This window comes from Pituophis catenifer, unplaced genomic scaffold (assembly GCF_029215685.1).
Source record: "Pituophis catenifer annectens isolate HBS135680 unplaced genomic scaffold, rPitCat1.0.hap2 SCAF_1, whole genome shotgun sequence".
Lineage (NCBI taxonomy): Eukaryota > Metazoa > Chordata > Lepidosauria > Squamata > Colubridae > Pituophis > Pituophis catenifer.
In genome coordinates this window covers 51,517,596-51,535,814 of record NW_027256881.1, presented here as the reverse complement: position 1 = coordinate 51,535,814, position 18,219 = coordinate 51,517,596, and the positions used below count along the sequence as shown (strand labels likewise).

The 18,219-nt window shown below is 36.7% G+C and overlaps 1 protein-coding gene across 3 annotated transcripts in view; it reads left to right on the top strand.

The window, feature by feature from the left end:
* Window positions 1-4,442: 4,442 nt before the first annotated feature.
* Window positions 4,443-18,219, top strand: part of WDR26 (WD repeat domain 26) — a 45,798-nt gene continuing 32,021 nt past the window's right edge. For 2 of the 3 annotated variants that reach the window (XM_070932408.1, XM_070932409.1), the window contains exons 1-3: window positions 4,739-5,174; window positions 6,593-6,692; window positions 6,912-6,968. In XM_070932408.1, coding sequence (XP_070788509.1) covers window positions 4,807-5,174; window positions 6,593-6,692; window positions 6,912-6,968 — 525 coding nt within the window. In that variant the 5' untranslated portion in view covers window positions 4,739-4,806. Of the gene's footprint in view, window positions 5,175-6,592; window positions 6,693-6,911; window positions 6,969-18,219 lie in introns of all 3 variants that reach the window. The other variant, XM_070932410.1, reaches the window with a different exon arrangement.

Sequence of the window (18,219 nt, the reverse complement as noted above, 5' to 3'; positions counted from 1 at the left end):
AGTTTTTGATTCCTGGCAACTGCCTGGACTAGTCCCTAAAGTTCTATTATTTAAGGAGACTGCAAGTACCTCACATTTTATAAACTGGGATTAGACAAAGCACAGTGAATAACATCCATATCTTGTAAAAAATGTATTAGAATTTTTGCTGAAGAGAAATAATATAATCCCATTTTAAAAACTTCTTCAAAAGGCCCATATTTGGTTTTATTATATGTGAAAAAAACAATAGGAAGAGGTATAAGGAAAGACTATCCTAAAAATACAACAGAAAAAATATTGTGATTGCGGGCTTATCAAATATAATATCACTTTTCCCAAAAAATAAGTGCATCTCCTGCTACAAACATTTTGCTCATTCCAGCTGGGTTTTTAGGTTTTATGATTCTATGCTGACAGGGTACACACCATATTCTGAGCTAAAATTAAGCAAGCAACATTCTGCCTTAACATGGTAAGTGAACCAAGCCACTGTAGTTAGTAAACGGTGTTTAGTGTTGTTTGAATCTGTGCATATTCTAGAAATAAGTATTTAATATTTAAAATATTAAATATTAGTAAAATATTTATCAAGATTAAAGCAAACCAATCTTGAAATGATATATGATCCAGACAGGCTAATTTTAGCTATATCTTGTTTATGCATAGGCATTTCTTCACCAGTGGTTTGGTCCACTTTGTGAGATCAGTACTAACTAGGCCAATCCCATTGTCTGTTTGAGAAGCTGAATCAGTTTATTTCTGACTCTACTCTACTTTCCTAGAAAAAGCTGCAAAACAGGGGTGTCAAACTTGCGGCCTGCAGGCCAGATGTGTCACGTGCTGGCCACGCCCATGTCCAATTTAGTGAAGGGGAAAAAAGTTGTGATACGTCACGTGATGATGCAAGTTTGACACCCCTGCTGTAAACAGTCAAGTTCTCTCTTGGTGGACATTGTTGCCTTGTGTCACCTTCTGGAGCTTAAGCTATTAATTAGTGCCTCTTTCTTCCCCACGTCACCCCACACCCAGGATTTCAGCATTATATTCCTATCTTAATATTGGTTAGAACTGATAATCTGCTGATTCACCCAAACACACATCCCACAGCCATTGCAGCAACATTGGGTAGAGGTAATCAGAAAACCAAATGACAAAATTGCTGATATACTATTTTTTTTACCTTCACAACTTACCTGGGCTCTTAAACATAGAGAAATGATAGCAAAGCAGCTTGGAAGCCTTTGGAAAAGATAAAACGTTTATTGGTATTTGTTATAAATAAAAATTTTCCTTGTATAACTTCTCATTGTAGCCCTTCTAAGCTACCAAATTCATGCAAATACATATACTGGAAAGCATGAGAGGAGAGAGTCCTAGTCCTGTTTTGTTTTGTTTTCCCTTTTTCTATGGGATAAAAGTGACACTGGAGCAGGAGACTGATTGGATTAATTTCCTTTCATGTAGTTTCAAACTGCTTTGTAGGGAATTAAAGTGTGGAAATGCTGGTGATGTGGCAGTGCTTGTAGTATTTTGGAAATTAGAACAACTAAGATTACACAAGAATTTAGAATTTGTCAGTGTTCCTTTTTTGTTCTTTTTTAATAGATCATTTCTGGAATGGAGAAAGAATGGGAATGTAATAGGAAAATACAAAAGAGTCACGAATAGGAGGCATTCTTGTCTACACATCCTGTACAATTCTGAATTTTTGGCCAGGCATGGGAGTTCAAGCGTCATTTAGCAGCTCACATAGCAGAACACGTTTACTATATATTGTGGAATTTACATATTGACATCTTATATATGCTTATTTTTCACTCAATAAACAGTGAGCAAATCATTAATTCTTTGTCAGATAGGATATGTTTTGTGTGGAGAATGACCATGAACTGGATAATGCCTGGAATATTATTATAATAATATCTAATAATTCTTTCTTGTATACACTATTGTATCACATACGAAATTGTTTAATATTTTACTGTGTTTTTCAGGCGTAGTGGTACTTTTAAAAATATAAACAAATTAATAAAGAAGCTATGAATGGCAACTTATCATATGTGATCATTCATTAACTAAGTTTTTATATATCCAGTATTGGAAAATGTATTTCTCTCAATACCAGTTGTAAGGAAATACGTAAGAGGTTGTGCATATATTAATGGTCTACTGTAAACTTCCAAAGGCATTCAGTCAATCTCAGCAAAGAAAGAATGCCAGCTTGACTACAGATTCTTCCAGACAGGGGTACAAATCTAATAACGGGTGCCCACAATAAATCTTATCTGATTGTGATTATTACGGAATTATTCCTGTATCCATGGTGTTCTATTCACTGATGAGGAAACATTTTAAGCAGAAATTGCCTCTATAGAAGCTATAGCATAGGGCTACATTGAATTTTAAGGAGTGGTCTGTGTTCTCACTGGAGGTTGGTTACCAGAATGATCTTAATTTTTATAACTGTATTATAAGGGACACTTAGTTTGACATTTTTTCCCAGGGCCTCCTATAACTTTACTGTGGTGGGGTGATGGCATGGGACCAACATAAAGAGTAGTATTTAAATCAGCCTAAGGAATTTGAAAGGCAAATGAGGTTTTGTCACATAAATGCTAGCAATTTTCTCTCTGTGTGTGTTTGTGTTTAAGAAGGGATGTATTTTTTAGATGCAATTCTCAGGAACAGGTTGATATTCTGAGTAATTGGCAGTTAAGTGAGTACCGATTGGCTCATGGTTCTCTGTGCTCAGTTACAGGCCTGAAAAGGCAAGTACTAACTAGCTTTAATTTTTAGTGTGCCCTGTATACTTAAAAAGGGTAAACATTCCCATGCTTTAGCCTCTCAGTGTCTACAATCAAACTAACCTGGATCTGTCTGAAATGGAATCAGAGAACTTGGAAGACAGGAAGGCTGGTTCCTGAGTACCATAATATGATCTAGCATTGCTTGTCCTACTATGGCCGACAGGACAAACTGAGCAAATCAACTTGATGAATAAAAACATACATGCAGTTTCCTATTCCCTACTGTGGTTAAAAAGCATACCTTAGGCTAATTGTATTAAGTAAATCTAGAATGGGTTTCATTTATATTTATTGAATTTATTAAATTTATATCCTGTCTTTCCTCTAGGAACTCAAGGCCAAATGTTCCAACTGACAACTTTTGAATTTACACAACACAGTGTTAGGTAAGCTTTTTACCCTATTTAATGAACAGAACGAGGTAGTAGGGGGTGACAGCAGCACAAAATACGGTAGTTTTGGGGGTGGGGGGATATGGTACTATAAATATATTATGCTTTAGTGCAAGGCTGTCAAACTCACGCCCGGTTTAGCGAAGGGAAAAAAAGTCCTGATACATCATGTGACGCCGCCGTGATGATGTGAGTTTGACACCCTTACTTTAGTATGTCATGTAAACTGTCCTATTATAGAACTATTTAATTTTTAAAGAGAAAGTAAACATAGCTGAGGCTACTTAATTGCCCTACAGAAAAGTCCATATTAAGTTTTTACCAATGTGTTTTAATACTGTATTTTCTTATCTCAATGTTATAATTTTCCTCCAATACCACACCCTGATTTTTTTTCCCCACTTTTGAAAATAAATGGAAAAAAGTTTTCTACAGCTGTGCCAGGCTTGATAGAGCTTGTCATATCTAACCTACCAAATGAGTTTTGAACTACGGATGGTAATAAAGGGGGAAAAGTTTTTCTCCGGCTACTTCGGAAAAACTATATAACCCACATTCCTTCACAAATATCACGGCACAACATCTCGATATTTATTTACAAAGTACAAAAAAAAGCCATTGATGCCATTTTAAGAGAGGAGCCATGTCAGTCTGCGGGAGTTAAAAACAAAGGAGTTGGTATCTTAAAAGGGAATAATATACTTAAGGCTACGAAGCCCCAAGACTTTTTTTATTACTCGGGAAGATGATCTTAAATCGGACCTGGATAATATATAGAAGGACGTTCCAAATTTGAAACCGCAGAGCCACAGAGAAAGAATATTTTTGTTTGTTTGTTTTAGAAAGAGGTCCAAGTGAGCGTACCCTTTATTGGTATTTCTACCTGCAGCCTTTCCCTATATGGGCATCTGGAGCGAATCATAACCGGGAAGTCCCCTCCCCCCTCCGGCAGGTGTTATGACAAAGGCCCCCTGAGTCGGGGGTCTGCGCCCGCCCAGGGGGTGGTGCTGTCGAGAGCGTCCCGAGCTCCTCCGCAGCCATACCCCGAAGCCTACCCCAGGCGGCGGCGGCGGAAGTGAGTGAAGGGGCAGTATAGGAATTTCCTGTGACGTCCCGGCCCAGACTCCATTAGGCTGCAGCTAGGCAGAAGAGCCTCAAACCGACCAGCTAGTGGAGAGGAGCGGGTTGTGTGCCTGGGGCTGCCAGGCGGGGGCTGTTTCGGGCCGCGTTCTCTGGCGGGACCATAGAAAGGGTAGCAGCAGCTGCTGCTGTCTAACAGCCGCGGGGAGAGGAAGAGCTCCCCGTTCCTTACCCCGCCACCTCCCCCATCCCACCCTACCCCCTCCTCCCCTTCCTCACTCCCCTCCCCCCCCCGGCTTCCCACCACGGCCGCTCTCGGCGAGGAAACTCTGGCCTCCGCTTCCTCCTCCTCCGACTCGGACACCGGCGGAGCCTCCCCGCCACCGCGGAAGAAAGCGCGGGCTTCCCCGGCGGCGGCGGCGGAGGGAGCAGGAGAGCCCGGGGCTTCCGCGGGCAGAGCAGGCCTCACCTCGTCTTCATCCCCCTCGCTCTCCTGCGGGCTTGCCCCCCCGGCTGCCACCCCCCTCAGAGCCAGCGGCAGCGCCATGCAGGCCAACGGAGCAGGAGGGGGTCAGCAGCAACAGCCGCCGCCGCCGCCTTCGTCGTCGTCGTCACAGGGTCCGGATCTGGGCTGCCTCAACGCCCAAAACGGCGAGGCCTCGTCGGGATTGACCACTGGAGAGCAGTTAGCTCACGCCAATGGGTTGCTGCCGTCGGCCAACAACGGCGACGGCGGTGGCGGCTCGAGTGTCAATAATGGGGTCTCGGCCCCCGGCGGCTCCGCACTTGAGATGGGGGGAGGCAGCGGTGTCGGCGTCGGCAGCAGTGCCCTGAAGAAGAAGAAGAGACTTTCGCAATCCGATGAGGACGTGATCCGGCTCATCGGGCAGCACCTCCACGGTTTGGGCCTCAAGTAAGTGGGGCGAGTAGGTGTTGCGATCCATCCCGCCTCCCAAATAATGCGTAGGCTTAAACCTGAGGAATGTGTGTTTTGGGGGGGGGATCGTCCGGAGGATGACTTTGCCCACCAGGTACTTCCAGCCCCCTTCCTCGGCTGGCCTTTTTTTTGTGGGGGGGGGGGAGGGAGATTTCGAGAGTAGACGGATGACATTCCTCTTGCTAATATCTGTTTTTGTAGGAAGCAACATCGGATGATTGTTTGGCGAGAATATGGATCTAGGTTTGTGTTGATGAGAACAATAACTCTGACAGACTTGTTTATTTTAAAGACATACCTAAGGAGAAAAAGGCCAACATTTTGTATGTTGATCTATTCTTCTCCAATGGGGAGATTTTTTTTGTTCACATTAGTATGTTATGGTTTAATCACAAAGACAGAAATGTAAGGGATAAATAAAAACAGTGAATGAGTTGAAGGCAGTGAGACGACAGAGCCTATTTTTCAGGCCTAGTCCATTGTGAACTTCGTTTTAAGACAACACGTAGAATTTCTGTGAGGCCCAACAGCACACTATTTAAAGACAAATAAATTACAGAGATGATGTTGGTAAACTAGCATTTTGAATATAACTATGAAATTTTTTCAGATGGATCTAATACAGAAGCATTTTAGATTACAGCAAAATATCCCTACACATCTAGATAGATGTTCTATAATTTTAAACTAATATTTTAAACTGTAGATTGATAGTATTAAAATTGAACTTGAATATACCTGTGTCTAACCCCCTTGGAATGTACTTAAAATTAATGTCAAATATGTTGACTCTTATGTAGCTTGCAGCACTGCAGTACTTTGAGCTGAGTAATAGGCATGCACTGGAATGGGGGAGGGTGAAAAGCAAATAAACATGGTACATCAGTAGTTGGATTACTAAAACAAACCTGACAGTTGTGTATTATAATAGCAGCTAGTTTAATTTTGGTAATATATATATATGTAGTGTATCCTTGGAAAACTAAGGTCTTCATATGGTGAGAACTTGAACCACTGCAGGAATAGGTTGATATTAATTTACAATACAAAATAAAAATGGGATTGACAGAAGTCAGGTTTATAGCAAGTGGCAAACCTTTGATTGTTAGAGTTTTAACACAAGGAAAACAGTATTGTTCATTTTAAATAATTGGGAAAGTAAGAATATAGGTTTATGGATTATTAAGTAAAGAATTTCCTGACAGAAAATATTTCTTTATCATGAAAATAGTAGAAAAATATGTCATATTTGCTAGAATTTATTGAGAAAGCCCAGGTAATTTTTGTTATATTTTTAAAACATGTTGTACTAAGGCTACACTGGATGGCTTATCTATAAGGATAAGAATAAAGACTGGTCAACTTTTTAAGAACACTATGCCTCTCTCTCACAGCCAGACTGTTGATCTTCTCATGCAAGAGTCAGGATGTCGTTTAGAACACCCTTCTGCTACCAAATTCCGCAATCATGTCATGGAAGGAGAATGGGATAAGGTAATAAAAGAGGCATAAGGTTGCCGAATTGTAACAGTGATTGCAACCTTATGCATAGTATTTTAAAAGTAAAGCCAATCTGTTCATTACAATGAGGCTTAATTCTGAGTAAACAAAAATAAATCTAGGTTATTAATTTATAGATAATAGAGTATATTTCCCCAACTTTGGTTTACCTTTTTTATTTCTCTTAATTATTTTTAACATTGCATTTTCTAGGCTGAGAACGACCTGAATGAACTGAAGCCATTGGTGCACTCTTCTAATGCAATTGTGGTAAGAGAGGCTCTTCAACAAACTCTAAATATAAAGAATATATTTTAATAGTTTACGTTGAGATGTGCATACTTAGTTATAAATGTTTGTCAAGAGCAATATATTTTTCAATTTTCAATTAAAAAATGAAAAAGCTTATGCTTTGTATGCAAACTTTGAACATTCTGATGTAACAATGTAGCTAAAATACATATATCTTTGAGATTTGCTTAACTTGCAGCTAAGTAATACAGTTTTTATATTTTACTTTGAAATCATTGGTTTGGTTTGTGAAGTTTAGAGGCATGGCTACTGTACAGAGTTGGCATATTTGCAGTTACCTAGAATGTCATTTTGCTTTTCACTTAATAAAGCAATAAAATCATTTTGGTGATAACTAAGGGCTATAATATGTAGAATTATGTCTCAATTATGTAATTAACAGCATATTAAAGAGGCACTAAAATATTTCTACTCCTCATTTCTTGGTATGTTTTTTGTTTTGGGCTTAACATTTGATAAAAGTGCAGTATATTTTCCTCTGATTCAAGTGGAAAATAGCCCTGTTTCTAAAAACAGGAATTTACTGATGTCTGCTTAGTTTTCTTGAGGTTTCTCTGTTATCAAAAGGATACTTTTCCTGTTCTTTGCACCCTCCCACTTCACGAAGGAAGTGGTGGGCAAAACAGATGTTTTGCTACATTTATTCTTCACTGTGAAAATATATATTGTTTACTCAGTCTGAAGGCTAATAAAGTTAAATCTTTTCTTGCAAGTACTTTAGTATATTCTTTCCTGTGAATAGGTAGATAATGTAAATGTAGTATACAAAAAAGCATGAGTAATGTACTAAAAAGCGAAGAGGTCATCTAAGGCCTAATATGAAAAAATGGCAAAACACACCTTTTGTAGAACACTGTTTTTTGTAAAAGTTAAAATAGTTCTTTATGGATTGCTATCATTCTGTGCGCCTTTGGCGTTTAGTCATGCCAGCCACATGACCGCGGAGACTTCTTCGGACAACTCTGACTCTTCCGCTTTGAAATGGAGATGAGCACCACCCTCTAGAGTCCGGAATGACTAGCACATATGTGCAAGGGGAACCTTTACCTTTTATCCTTTCACTATTTTGAACATCATCTTGTTTAAGTATACACAGGCTAATTTGCTAATGGTATATTGAGCTATGCTCAAATTACCTTCTATTGTAAATGGAATAAAACATTCTTAAGGTTCTTGTGTAGATGAAATTACTATATTTAAAATATTTTCATATAGGAATTCCAATAATCTATAGTAAGAAAAATCTTTCATTCTATTCATATTGGTGTATAAAACCCATTCAATTCATAAGTAATTAAAATTGGAATCTGGAGGTATCTTTAGAATCTTTCTTCAGTTGCCCTTCAGTTGATTTATAAGAATAGAAACAGCAATATTGCCTGTCATCTTCACACCCAAATTGCTATATTGTGTAAAATGGGAAAACTCAAAATCATGCCCCTTTAATTATTTTCCTGAATGTATTAATTTGATTTATTTTGCTTATATTATGTTATACTCTGGAACATGTTGCAGGAAAGTAGCTCAGAGACTTGTGAAGTACTGCTTTATGGGAAGTGATAACCTGTTTTGTTAAAGGAACTCAATGATATTTTTTTTAAAAAAAACAAAATATTTACAAGAATCCTTGTTTGGGCAACTAATTCTAAATTTTGGCTTAGGCAAGTGTTTATTAGGAGAATAGTTGATAACTTTAGAACTAATTTTTGGAGACCCTGTATGACTTAAGAGATGGAAATAAAGTGATGGAAGATTTCCTTGAAGTGTGGTGGCTGTGTAAAATTGAAATTTTGGATATTATTTATATTGGATTACGTTATGGCCAGTGTAAAATAAACTTTTGTATCTGCTAATTGAAAGGTAGTATTCTCTTGTAAAGCTATACTTAGAAGTTTATTCTTCCTTTAATCTAATCCTTAAAGACAAATATACAGTACCTGTTTCCCCTTCATGAAAAACCATATATATCTCATCCTATTGAGATATCAAAAACTAACAGAAAAAAAATTCATAATAATTTTGAAAGATGTTTATATCTGAATTTTGATGGATTGGCAGGAAAAAAAATTCTGCACATGAGCCAGTTATTTCCAAAATCTGCATATGCATGCATAGTTCCAAAATTTCTGTTGCTAAGCAAGAAGTGGTTTAATGAGTTTTGCCCCATTTTATGACCTTTCTTATCATAGTTGTTAAGTGAATCTCTGCAGTTATTAAGTTAACAACATGGTTGTTAAATAAATCTGGCTTCCCCACTGATTTTGTTTGTCAGAAGGTCGCCAAAAGGTAATCATACTGCAGCCATTATAAATACATGCCAGTTTCCAAGCGTCTGAATTCTGATCACATACCAAAGGAGTGCTGCACTAGTCATAAGTGTGAAAACTGGTCATAAGTCACTTTTTAAAGTGCTTTTGTAATTTCAAATGATCACTAAACAAATGGTTCTAAGTTGAGGACTACCTATATAAAGCTGTAATAGCTGTAGTCTGTTGATATTTTGGATCTTTATAAGAGTTTCCAGATAAACTATGTTGAACTCTGATGTTGCACATCCTTATCTTCTAAAAGTTAGAAGCAAGACTTGCTGCTCCTAGGAGGTTTATTACTAATACGAAATTAAAGGTTTATAATGAATTCTGAATTTTATCAATTTTACTAGGCTATCCACTCTTTTTCTTCTCATTTCATTTCAAACAATGGTCATAGTACTGAAGGTTGATAAGGTTGTTATATCAAGACAACCAATACTCATTATAGAAGTCTAAATTAAGGTATCCCATACAGTTAGTTGTCCAGTGTTTGAATGCATTTAGTAAAAGTTAATGTATCAATTATAATCTTACATGAATTCATTTTTTGTTGTTTCCAAGCATCTTGTTTCATAAGAGCATTGAAGAATTAGGGATGTGCAAAATGCTTCAAATTTGAACAATTTTGAATTCACAAAGTCACATTTCAAGTGTGAAATGGCTATTGTGAATATATAACAAGCAGTTACAGAAATGTTCTGAGTTTAAACCACTGTTATGAACACAGGATATTTCTTAAGTAGTTAAACACCCCAGTTTTCCATACAAAATGGTGCTTTGAATTTGAAATAATTCAAGTTGAAATCTTTTACATATTTTGAAGAAACAGCCAGATAAAACCACATCATGCTAATAGCATTGACAACCAGGGTTCCTCAAGGCAATCCACAAGTAATGCATGCAATCATCATAATTACTCTGACATTGTTTGGTATCTATTATTTATATCTATTATTTAGTTTATTGCCAGGTCAGTGTTTTTGATCCTGATCTAACAACAGCACTTTTAGAACTGCAGAACTTACATTGGATGAATGAAGGAGAGCACAATGATGAACTTCAGTGACAACAGTAGTTTGGAAGTCATACATAAAATATGTATGCTTCTAGAGCAAATGAGAGCTTCCACACATGCCTTTAGTGGTTAGGTGTATTTCGTAAATATATCCAGCTGGCAGCTCTTCACAATTTTATTCACAAATTGCCATCAACATAAGCTATTTCTTAATATAGCATTCCAAACAATCCTTTAATATCTGCCATTGGACTTCTTGTGGGAGAGTTGATTTGGTTCCCCTGCATTCTTTAGAGCAGCTGCTTCAGAAGTATTGTTTTGCCAATTCATTTGTCTTTGTTTTTGGAGTATTTAAGTCTTTTGCCAAAAAATATGTAAAATCAGTTCTTCATTGTATGTTGAGATCCTTTTAAGTTGTTTATCTTGGATGCATTTGCAGTATGAATAATAGTAAGGCTGGTAAGCATTTGAAATTAGTTGTGATGATATTTGTAAATATATAGCAGTGTTTGCTTTTTCTGATATATCAGATGTTTTATAGGAAAGATTGCTCTATGAGTATATGTCCCATATTAAAGAATTATTGTGAGTATTGCCTAACACCGTGATGGCGAACGGTGGCACGCGGAGCCATATCTTTGGGCACGTGAGCCATTGCCCTAGGTCAGCTCCAGCGCGCATGCGTGTGCTGGCCAGCTGATTTTCAGCTGGCCCCGCCCACACCTCTCCTCCCAGGAGTCTCCATGCGGCCCGTTTTGGATACAGGGCTCGCGCGGAAGCTCTGGGAGGCCATTTCCGGCCTCTGGGGCTGTGGGGAAGGCCATTTTCACCCTCCCTAGCCTCCAGGAAAGCTTCTGGAACCTGGGGAGGGTGAAAAATAGGCCCACCGGAAGTCAGGAAACGGACTGTTTCTGGCCTACAGAGGGCCTCTAGGGAGGGGGGAAGGCCGTTTTCGCCCTCCGGAGGCTTCAGGTAGGCCTGCTAGGCCCAAAACGGGCCACGGGGGAGTTGTGCGCACATGTACGGGGGGGGGGTCACGCATGCATGCATGGGGGCGTGGCGGGGCATTGAATTATGGGTGTGGGCATGCGTGCATGCACCCCCTCTGCGCGCCCCCCCCCACTTTTGGCATGCGATGGCAAAAAGGTTAGCTATCACTGGCCTAACATATCAATTTATTTCCTGTAAATACTATAATGGATTGAGTGTTCCTTGGTTGAAGTGATTGAACCATATTAATGAAACATTATCAGTTATATGGAAAGGGTTCAGTATGCTTTGTATTGGTAGTTTATTGCTGTTTTTATTACAAAATTATGCCTATTTCTGTGTGATGGGAGTTTATTTTTGTGGCTGTATGTAATATGCTAGATCTTGTAGCATATGTGATGTTGAAACAATACTATCGGAAAGCTCTGAAATAATAGATAGTGATCATAATATTAAAAATGATGCAGGTGGACCTCTTTCAGAATACTGTATTTTGAGGATTGATCTGATCTGACAAATTAATGCAGTTAATTTACCAATTGTTTCTTTAGCAGTACCTAATATGTGCGCTTATAAAAATAGAACAGTAAGAATATGTATTAAACTACCAAAATATTTTTGTTCGGCTATGCAAATTCCAAAGTCACATGACTACCCTGTGACAGGGGAAAAAGCATGATGATATGCTAATCTAAAATATATACATGTTACCTTCAGCATCTTCAAAGCAGGAGCAGTTATAATAAAGAAGCTTCAGTTCAACATCTAAGCTTTGCAAACAAGGCAAGCACACAAAATACAAACCTAATATCAATCAAAGGAACTTTATATGTACAAAATTATACATTTCATAAATAAAATAAAAATATTAACATTGAGGGTCCTTTAATGCTTACTTTCATGATTATATTTAGCCAAATAAAAAGTACTCTCAGGACTCAAAACATATTCCTCAAATCATCAGAATTGTGAGTCAGTGTCTGTTCACATCTTCTTTATATGGAAATTCTTCCTTCTTGTTTAAATATTGTATCTTTCTTGCACAAATCTCTTGTCACCTCATTCTGTAAGTTATACATTTATTTTTATACTTTTAAAGTATGATCAGTTACCAGATCTGTAAGCTTTTATTTCTACTAGGAAGCAGAACATATAATCAGTTATATTTATGATTATCTTTTAGAACTATGTCAGCTTTTTAAAAACCTAAGGAAAAAAAATTAAAAAACTTATTTAAAAAAAATATTTTTAAAGAAAATGTTTTTACTATTTTGTAGATAAATATCTTTATGATTCCATAAATTATTCTAAACCCACTATTAATCTTTCAGATGTACTAATTTGGGCAATTAAAATAATTTTAAAAAGCATTTATGTTTTAGGACACTATTCTATAAAATGTAGTAGGGAGAGAAATGACTTATAAATAAACACAGTGCAAATATGTTCAGGGTCTGTTATACTTGTGAGAGAAGCAGGACAGAAGTCCCTTGTCAAATATAATTTGTTCTAGTTGTTCATTCACATGTGCATCATAGCAATTGCTTTTTATATTCCATAATAGCATTTTTACTTATGGTATGTGCCTCCTTAGTAAGCACTGGAGAGATTGTTGGAAAGAGCACAATTCTTCCAGATACTTTATCAATTTTAAATAGATGAAAGGGTTTCACACTGTGAAAAAGATTTGTAAGTGAAAATTTATTTTCCCTCACTTTATATATGGTTGTAAAATATATTAGTGAGGTATGCAATCTCAAATAATTAGGTTCTGAAATGGAACAATTAATATCATCTTTTCCATTATTTACAAGACAGAGAATATTAGTGTAGATGTTTCATTATGTAAATGTTTGTGAAACTATGAGTAATATATTTAATTGTGATTTTAAAATGTCTTGTAAGCTGCCCTGGAAAGGCTTTGTTATGAAGGGTGGTGTTCAGTTTTTAAATAAATAAACATGTTAGCCTACTTCTTGCATAACAGCATGATGTTTTTTGTTTGCTTTTGGCTTAGAATAACATGTGAACTAACTTACTATTGTTTAGCATGATGTACAAATCAGTTTACTATAATTTTTTCAAAAAAACAAAACTAAAAAATTCTAGGTTAGTGGTATCAAAAAAAAGTAACCTTTTTAAAAAAATCATTCACTATAGACTTAGTTTAATAGCTTGATCATATAAATATAAATCATATAAAAAACATATAATTTACATGAATGCAAATTTAAGTGAATGGTGTAATCTTTCCTGAAGTTTAAGTTTAAAAATAGGTGATAGAAGTCTATAGGGAGTCTACAGAATGAAAAAATGGCACACACACAATACTACCATATTTCTTACTTCAAGGTTCTTCAGTGTTTTGTTTGGAAATTTGAGATAATGGTGTGAGTATATCAGAAAAGGCTGTTGTGAGAGATACAGCCAGTTAAAAAAGCACTTCTATAATATCTTTTTCCTCGTAGGTCCCTATTTCTCATTAGGACTGATATTTTTATATATTTGCTTATTTTTGTCCTTGCTCTAGGCTGATGATGAATACATTTCCAAGGAAAGCCATACATAGCCACCATTATTTTATTTTCTAAAAAAACGAATGGGTCTCATTTGGCACCCAAAGACTTTCTCTTAAAAAATTGATGGTGTTGGACACGGAACGGAGTCTGTGTAGCATGGCAGCTTCCCATTTTTAATAATATTTGTTTTAATTGGTAAAATAGGCAAGGCAAAGGGCTTGCCAGGTACCAAATAAGTTGTCTGTATTTACATTGGCACATCTTAGGAATCTCATTAAATAAGTCTTTTAATTTGAGTTTTGGAATACTTTCCCAGCCAATATAATAAAATTTTCTCTGGCATATCATGATGCCACTAGACAACATGGAAACCGTAACATCTATAGAAAAATGTCCACAAACTCTCCAGATTAAATGAAAAGTAAATTTTAAAAGTTTCAGAGTAAACAGAGCCTCAAGAAGTCTTACCAGATTTCATTGTTTCTACATAAACAATGTAGAATTTTCCAGGTTAAGGTTTATTGACCTTTCAAATTTGGGGCAATTTATTTTATTTAACCTTGCCTCTACAGGTATGTAATTTTTGCAGTTTTACAGTAAACATATGTTATTTTTCTTAATTCAAAATCTGAACTTTCCAAAAATCCTAGTTGTGATTCTCAGAATCCTCCCAAAATTTGTCACCGATTTGTAATTAAAATGGTACTCAAAATCCAGGTAAAACCATTATATGAAATAGATTTTTCACTTCAAGTGATTTTTTAACATGGGCATAACAATATAATCTGATAGCTTCTACATCTTGCATTGGGTCAGTTGATACAGTGTGTGAATCAATCCATTTTTTTTTTTCATCTTTGTGACCTAGCTGTAGTTTGCTATTTTACCTTGTTTCCCTAAATAGAAGCAAGCTTTATAAAAGATTTGGGACAAGTTATGATTCAAGTCTTTTCTAGTTGCTGTGTGAATTATTTTTTCATTTAATCATGTTGTCTCAGAGACTGTCTGGACAAGACACTGCAGTTTTCTTGGCAACATTTTTCAGGAGTGTTTGGACGTTGTTGCTTCCTTCCTAAGGCTGAGAGAAAGTGACTGGTCCAAGAGCCCCCAGCTGGCTGTATGGCAAAGACAGTACAGTACTAGAAATCAGGTCTCTCAGTTTCTAGCCTGCTTATCTTAACCACTTTTCAGAATGAAATTTATCCAGCCTGACAGTTTTTTGCACTGCTTTTCTAACTATTTGATTTCCTGTTGGAGGTCATGTTTTTGTATCGCTATTAATTGTAAAGGTACGTTATGATGCAATAGATAATTTTTAAATTATATTCATATTAGATCAGATATGGTACTCTGTTAGGACTATAAAAATCAAACATGATTTATAATGGATACTAAATTTGTCATAAAATACAAAACTTACAATCAAACACATATTTTTATTTGTGTCTCATTAAAAAGGTGTAAATAATTCTCCAAAGTAGAAAAGCTAGGTGGCAAATACAGTAAAGCTAAAAGTTTCAAGAAACCATGCTTTTTATAGAAACTGTGAAAATTCTTAGTATAGATTTCTATACAAATTGTAGAGCAGGAATTCATGCTCTAAACCATGGTTTAAAATATAAACCATGTACTATATACAGATAATCCTCAACAATGGTAAATTGGAACCATGAAATTTCTGTCACCAAGCTATATGTTTGTGAAACATGATGTGACATGATGACATGGCTTAACAATAGAAATACTGGCACTTCCAGTTGCTGATGTTAAGTGACTACTATGGTCATTAAGTGAGAACTATGACTTATTCAGCATTCTCGTAAATTTGAATGGTTGCAAAATAAATGGTTAAGTGAGAACTCACCTGTAGCTTCAGGTAAATATTTGTATGAAAACCATAGTATTGTATAGTCTTCATTCCTTGTGAAAAGCACACAAGTCATTGTCTTCCACAAGCAATTTTATCCCCTTTCTAATATTGAGGCATTTTACCATTTTAGAATAGCACCTCCCAACCATTACAGTCATATCTTGACACTCAACTGCTTCAAAACTCTTCAAATATGGTATTCAACACATTTTGAAGCAGAAATCTTGTCCCAGCACTCATCTTTCTCCCGGTATTCGATGCATAGGGACGCATTGCTGACATCGGCTGCCTCATGACTCGTTATTTCTTCTAGCCGAAATAGCGGGTCACACGGTAAGTCATTATTTTTTTGGTACCCGTTATTTTTAGTATTCATCACATCTTCCAGAACAGATTACTGACAAGTATCGAGGTACCACTGTATTATGATACAATAAATGATATAAAGTCATTTGCATAATTTATTTAATTTTAATTTTTAAAACTCATTTAAACTTGTAATCATTTGAAAGAAAAGAGTCTAGTATGAGTCACATGAAGACATCTATTACTACTACTACTGCTACATCTCCTTGGAATGTTGTTATACATGTTTCTCCCATATAGCTCTGGAATTAGTGGATTTCAAGTTATATTGTTTCCTGTTTATAATTAGTGTTCTTAAAAGTACAAAGTGATTGCGTTAATAATTAAAACTTTACTTACAAATAATTAAAAGCTTTAATACTATCTAGGGGCATATTGTAAACTTCTGGTCCCATAGTTAATGTGATACCCACTTGAAAACATAGTATTTGTAAAATATAAACTTATTTGTATAGCTATAAAAGTACACAAGCATGCTAAGCAAAAATTATTTATTGGACTTGTAAAGTGGTTAAATGGCAAGATGGTGAACAAAGCAAAAATTGAGATAGGGAGAGCAGTAAAAAGGAGTAAAAACTGAAATTGTGATACATGGGCTGTATAGCTGTAATTAGTAGAAAATATGGGGGATGAAAATGTGTAGATATTAATACTGTTTCATATTGTGAAGCTAGAGTGATTATAGTTTCTCAGGTATGGAATGTAAAGTGCTAAATTTTCTTTTGAGTTAGTAATCAAGTACTGTATTTTCCGGCGTACAAAACGACTGGGCGTATAAGACGACCTCCGACTTTTCCTATTAAAATATAGGGTTTGGGCTATACTCGCCGTATAAGACTACCCCTCTTCCAATGCACACCAAATAAAAATTAAAAAACATCAACTGGCTCACCCACAATGTAAAAGCAGCTGTGCTAGACCCAAAATGGCCCCTGCAACAAGCAGGAACCTCACACAGCCACAAAAAGCCCAAAAAAACAACTTTCACACTTTACACACACAAAATTCCACATACAGCTTTGTGAGATTTTGTGTGTTTGTGTAGTTAGAGTGAAACACTACAGAAACACACTAAATCTCAGAAATCTCAGAAACCTTGGCAACTTTAAGACTTGTAGACTTCAACTCCCAGAATTCCTCAGCCACCTTTGTTTTGCTGGCTGAGGAATTCTGGGAGTTGAAGTCCACAACTCCCTGCCTGCTTGATTGCAGGCAGGGAGTGGCTTGCTGATGGAATGGATTCAGGCAAGCAAAGCAAGGCAAGCGTTGCGACTAGCAGCTAAGGTAAGCAAGCTGGAGGGGGAAAACTTTTTTCCTTTTACATGGCTCTGGCGATCCCAGCTGCGTTGCCTGATTAGCAGGCAACTCAGCTGGGATCGTCAGAGCTTGGATCGCCAGAGCCATTTAAGGCTCATCAGAGCCTTTCGGGCTGGTCTGCCTGGTTACAGGAGAACGACACCCGGCGTATAAGACGACCCCCGACTTTTGAGAAGATTTTCATGTGTTAAAAAGTCATACGCTGGAAAATACGGTAATGTTTATTAACAGATATTCAGAAAAAGAAAAGTTCTTGATCCTGTGAATTTCTGAATGTTGGAGTAACATGCCTTTTCTGAACTTAGCACACAATTACTTTGAAATAGAGTCTGCTTATGATTACTCAGCAGTGACTAATATTTGAGTTCAGAGATAATTTACATTTCCAAGATTTTGATACATAGTAAGTGCTACTGCACAGATAATGGCTTTGTGTGATCAGCTGTTCAACATGGTGGAGGATGCTAGATTCCAGAAGCAATTCCATCTGATTTACCGTGATTATCAGATTCCCTCAAGCAACTACTTCAGCAATGATTGATACCCTTTTTGAGTAAGTGAGTGGGGAGGAAGGTTTAGAACTGCTGCAAGCAGTAAGTATGGGCATTTAGTCTTTAATCCGGTCTAGGTAAGATTATGTATACAAACTTCTCTCTGTGTACTAGTAGGAGTGAGATGAGAATGGAAATGGAGAATAGGTCTAACCATGAAGACCTATTCATGGTTTGTTTGTTGATAGTTTGTTGATATCGGTTGTATTGTTTATTCAACTAACTTGGTCCTTGTACTATCTGAGTTGCAGTGGGTTTGATCCACTTTT